Genomic DNA, 5,981 nt, shown 5'->3' with positions numbered 1-5,981 from the left:
ATATATTCACTTACAGTTCATCAAAGAGAGGCTTATAGTTGGCAACTCTTATCCCAGCTGGAAGGGCTACACTGAAGGGATGGTTTGAACCTGGAATGTCTCCTGTAATATTTGGACACTTGCTTCAGCATGCTCAAATGCTGAAGTTTATGGCACTAGTGAGTCACTGTTATCTTGGACTACTGAAATTCAGTTAGTTTTGTAAATGTTGAATTGTGGATATATACTGCCTGGGCAAGTTTTGTTATGATCAATCAAAAAAAAAAACACAGAAGTTGACCTGTTCTAGGAATAATTCTGAAAACTCCTGTTTTCTAAATAATACTAATTTATTATTTTTACTTACACATACAGGAGTCGCTGTAAAAGTAACAGTTAAACTAAACAGCCTATTGGATCAGAATATCACACTAAATATTTCTGGACCTGAAATGAAAAAAATATGATCCAAATATAAAACAGTAAACAATGTTCCTAAAAAGAAAATACAACTTTTGACATATTCCTTGTTTCTTATAGACTGTATATTTGTTTTGGATGCACACCTAAAACCTACATATTAGATTGTAAGGTTACATTAATAAAGGACTTTAAAATTTGTCACAGGAATACATTTTACAATTCTGTAATAAATATAGCTTTGTATACTTGATAGAAATATACAATTTTATTTACAATGTACTGGTGGCATCTAATATCTAAGACATAAATAACAATATATTTCACGAGTTTTAAGTTCATGCAAACTTTAACTGTTATGTTTACATACAGTATATTTGTTGCTACTTCTTATATAGTTGGAAAGAAAATATTATGTAATACTGTCAAGGAACTCCCTGAAGCCTTCCTAAGAAACAGGTTTTATGACTGAAATCCAACATATATTGCATTGACAACAAACACAAGATAAACAATGATATAGCTATATGTCCTTCAAGTTGCAAGATGGAAAAATTAGTAAGTTTCTACTAGATCGTTCACAGTTAATCTGAACATGAAATATAGACGTCATACAATGAGAAAAGAAGAGGCATTATAGAAAGCTCAGCTACATAGAAAAGCTGAAGGGAAATGATGAACATGGGACAAAATGATAGAAGATGCTAAAATGGAATTCCAAAAACAAACAACAGCGGACTATTTGTCCACACAATCTGCCAAGTGTTGAACATTATTTTGCAGGTATTGCAGCAAAAACATTATATTCAAGAGAAAAACTACTTTCAGTTGGGGCTACTAGTAGCATTTTCAATATGTACATATTTACAAAATGTACAAAATTTGCCTCATCTGTAATGGACAGGGAGACCTAGTTATTCATCCATTATGGTGAGAAATGATACTGGCTCTTTAGCCATCAGCTTTGTAGAGAATGCTTAGTTATTGAAGAAAAACTATTTAGTGTCTCTTGTTATTGTATATCTGGCTGACACTTTTGTTCAAGACACCCTACAATATTAGTATATAACTGTTACCGGAAAATTTTCCCATTTGGAGCACAGGCAAGGTAAGTGACTTTTTCAGGGTCACCGTAAGTCACAGGTGAGTATAGAACTGTCAACCTTTTGGTTTAAAATTCAGGACTTTAGTAAATCAATGGAATCAGTTTCACATAATTTAAGATATAAATAATGGTATTACCATATATTGTTTTATTGTAGTTCTTTCACATAGGGAAATGTTATTAAAAGTAATATTAATAAAATAGTACCAGTGCAATAAATATATACTGTATATTTTATGTACAACCATTATCATCACCCAGGTTTATATTTAGATGTATACGCATTGGCATAAGTAGAATTAAATTTACATTAAAACATTCCATACAGATTTAGAAATGATATAAAGTGGCCAAACTAAATAAAAAAATTACTTTGCTTTGTGGCAAAAAATATCTTCTCTTACCAAACCCAGTACGTTAAACTGAAAAGAGCAACGCTGAAAAGATGAAGAGGTACAGTTTAAACTGGAAATGTGTCTGGAGATCTTGTAGTCTAAGGAGCGTGTGCTCTTCTGAGATGTTGGGCATTTGAACAGGGCACACTAAAGTTTCCAGATAAAAATTCACTAGTGCAGTTCTTGACCTTTGCATAGTGAATAAAGATGATTGATCTTATATAAATTTACATTTCTGTTTAAAAAAAAGGCCTTCACTGTACCTATGCAGTAATTTAATATGGTCCCTGCCGTGAAAATCATACTTCCAGTTAAATAACGATAAGTTCCTTTTGACATTTTGTGTGGGCTCTTAATATACAGTAACTGTCTTTACCAGCATGCATTAATACAAGGTGATTTAATGTAATGGTCACCTGATGCCCTTCCTTCTCCTTTTTTAGATTGATGCTTTTGCATATTTGATCATTCAATACGTACCAATAGGGGTAGTTTGCTTGCTTGCTGTTAAGTGAAAGCTTTCAGATCCACGGTAAGAGAGGGAGCTGATCTTTGTGGAAAGGCTTGAATGCGATTTTGCTACGGGTGGCAAACATTTTACCAGCCTTTTCATATTGTTCCGAAAATTTCTCCCCACAAACCCATATAATATAGGATTCAGACAGCTATTGAGGAAAGCTAAGCAGATGGTAAAAGGCATGGCTGTGTCAATTATATCTTCTACATGGCAATTCTGTATTACTTTTGAATGGACAAGCACATCCATAAAGTTAAAGATGTGATGGGGCACCCAACAGATGAAAAAGGCTGCCACAATGGCAACCAGCATCTTCAGGACTTCATCACTTTGGTATTTGCTCTTCTGAATTTGATATGCTTTCACCAGTGTCTTGCCAATCAGACAGTAGCATGTAATTATTATTATCAAGGGAATGAAAAATCCCAAAATACTTTTGAGTAAGCCATTCACTAATGCAATTTCTTTGAGTTTGCTTGAGTCATATAAACCACACACTGTTATGTTGAGATTTTTTATCAGTATGGCATCCCGATAGCACATAATGTGCAAGCTTAAGAAAAAGGCAGAGATCCATATGAGAATGCAAGTAATTCTTGCATACAGTACAGTACGTCTAGGTCGTGACTGCATGGGTCTCACTATGGCAAGATAGCGGTCTATGCTCAGGCCTGAAAGAAGAAATATTGTTGCATACAAATTGAAGGTGATGAGGCCTGAGGTAAGTTTGCACAGGATACTACCAAATAGCCACCTGTAGCCCATTGCTGTGTAAGCTGCCCACAAGGGTAATGTGATCAGGAATGACAGGTCAGCTAGTGCCAAGTTCAGCATAAAAACATTTGCCACTGTTTTTAACTTCATGATTTTATAGATCATAAGGACAACCATGATATTACCCAAAAATCCCACAATAAATATAAAACTATAAACAACTGGAATCATAATAAAAATATAACTATGTCGTCCAGACTTGGTGCAGTTTATTGAAATGCTCCCTGTTCCTGAAGATGAATTCTCCATTTTCTTGATTTGCAGGGTACCAACAATGTTGGTTTATAGATACATATCTTTCCTGGGCATGACAGCAAGAACAGCTTTAGTCACCTAAAAAATAAAAAAGTGGAAATTTTATCAACAAATTTCAAACCTTTGCAGATTGTGAAACTTTATTTCAGTTTACTCTCACAGTCTTTTACACATGACTATAACCTATAGTTCTTATTTATTCTATACCTCTGTACTCCTGCACTCCAGCAGGGATGTATTTCTGTGTTTCACTTGATGTTACAAATATAAAACTATTCCATGCTTTGACAGGTCTGAAAATTTTAATAAGGCTTTTGCACCATTGACCAGTAACTTATGCTGAATTAGTATCTGATAGTGTTATTTTTGGCCCAAATTATACATCGGAAACTCTATTATTCTTACACAAATACGTAAACGAGAAGCATTGGTGAATAGCACTTTCCAAATGAGGTCTAGTCTTTGAATGTCATTCTGGCTGAATGCTGTCTTTTGTGTTGGCAAGTGAGCATTTAGCTTTATATTTAGGTCATTGTCATACTAGAAGATGAACCTCCTTGCTTAAAGTCTGATGTTTCTGCCAGACTGCCGCATATTTCCTCAATAGTCTAATGGATACATTTTGCGTTTTACCTTTTTAGGCTGTAATGTACAGAAGCATTCCGATAGTGTTGTGATGTTATCTCTATTGATCAATTGTAGGAATTTTATTCTTATAATAATGTGTAGCTGTATGATTTCCAAGCGTATTATTTGGTACTGAGACCAAAAATGTCTTTGTATTCTAATGTGCCGTCTTTCACTTGGTTTCAAATGCTCCCATGTGCCTTCATCAAGATTTGACACTCTTTTTGTACTAGTTGCATAAAATGTCAAAGCACCTATTGTTGTCATCATGTCTGTTTGTCTGTCTGCAAGAAACAACAGCTCTCCCAGTGGATTATTATTTCTGAAAGTCAGTACACTTATTCTTTGAGAAAATTTGTCCAAGAAGTCCAGTTTTTGTTGAGCAAATTTTTTAAATTTAAAAGAAGCATTTGAAGCTATTCAAAATGATCTGTCTTAAAACAGAAAAACATTCCGTGTGACCTCAATTCCTGAATAATTTACTCTTTCAGATTTTTCCTTGAGAGATGTTCTTTCAGCTTGTATATTTTTTCCTGTTAGACAACCGATCCTGTTGGTAAAACAAATGCCTAGAGAGTCACACTTGGCCAGGAATTTGACATCTCCAGAGCTGCTTGCATGGGGGAATTCAACAAAGGTTTTAACTCTCCGTAGGGAACTCCTTTCAAAAATGTTACTTTTAATAAATATGAACTACAATTAGTCATAGACTCTCCACAACTAACAACAGAACATAAATAGATTCAAATTTTTCTTTACTAGATTTCTGGTAATAATAACTATAATAATCATTTTCTTATACAGCGCACTAAAATAAATTAGTCATCCCAATATACGTTTGCAAATCAAGAATAAATAACATGATAAAGCCAAAGAGAACTTTTTTTTCAAAAACAAACAATAATACTATTTAAAAGCATTTTGAAAGCAAGTAAGTCTTTAGATTATTCTTAAAAGTTGTTGGGGAGAGAAAGAGAGCAATCCTATTTCTTATTTATCCTTTCTACCCCAATAACTGTAAGTACCAAAATAACAATAGGTGCCTGTGGGATATGGCTGGCCCCCAGGCCGCCAGATGGAGCTCTCCCTGCGGCATGGAAGTGCCCCGAATACCAGCAGGGAATCATGGACGATGGAGTTTTCCTTTACAGCCCTGCTGGATACCACAGGGGCCAACAGATGACGCTGCAGGGAGGCCCAGAGAGTTGTTTGTGCCCTATAACCCGGAAGTACGTCGTGGCAAGGCGACAAAGGAAATGACGTGCTTCCGGGATGAAGAAAAGGACTTTTTATCTGACCCGGAAGTGATAAGGAATCACATGGACTGTAGGGTTGGAACCACTTCTGGGTCAGGGAATATAAGAGGACGATGGGAAATCCCAGACGCTGAGCTGAGCTGGGTGGAAGGATGGCAACGCATCTGGGATCGAGGAGGATTATTGATTTATTGATTGTTTATTGTGTTTATTTGAATATTGTGGAGAAGAAGGTACTTTGTGCATGTTTTGTCCTAATAAATATAATATTAACCTGGTGTCTGACATGTGGTCTGAGGGTTCAAGGGGTCACGGAGACCCTAAATCTGTCACAGTGCCATAACCATAACATTTGTCAATAATATGAAATCTAAGTCAAAGCTATCATATGTAACAAGTACTACCTTAACTTAGGACTATAAAATGTCAACAAAAATTCAGAAGCAATGTTTCAATGACCAAACAGTAAACTATGAGCTGGAATGTCAAAGGTCTCAAACATGAATTAAAGAGAAAAAGTATTCTCTCACCTAACAGGTCTAAATACCAACATAGTATTTTTACAGGAGACTCACTTAATAAGTAAGGACCAGTTTCAGTTGCAAAGGGATTGGATTGGCGGAATTTTTCACTTAAGCTATACAAAGAAAACT

General features: G+C 35.3%; 1 protein-coding gene across 1 annotated transcript; it reads right to left on the bottom strand.

Moving 5' to 3' along the window:
• Positions 1–310: 310 nt before the first annotated feature.
• Positions 311–3,677, bottom strand: agtr1a (angiotensin II receptor, type 1a). Its single transcript, XM_051923045.1, has one exon. The coding sequence runs from the start codon at positions 3,437–3,439 to the stop codon at positions 2,369–2,371; it is 1,071 nt and encodes a 356-aa protein (XP_051779005.1). The 5' UTR covers positions 3,440–3,677; the 3' UTR covers positions 311–2,368.
• Between the last annotated feature and the right edge of the window lie 2,304 nt (positions 3,678–5,981).

This window comes from Erpetoichthys calabaricus, chromosome 2 (assembly GCF_900747795.2).
Source record: "Erpetoichthys calabaricus chromosome 2, fErpCal1.3, whole genome shotgun sequence".
NCBI lineage: Eukaryota > Metazoa > Chordata > Cladistia > Polypteriformes > Polypteridae > Erpetoichthys > Erpetoichthys calabaricus.
Note: the sequence above shows the minus strand (reverse complement) of the source record. Positions and strands in the feature narration are given on the sequence as shown.

What these genes read in the sequence shown, in the direction of transcription:
- agtr1a (XM_051923045.1), bottom strand. Translation starts at nt 3,439, where the DNA reads ATGGAGAATTCATCTTCAGGAACAGGGAGCATTTCAATAAACTGCACC.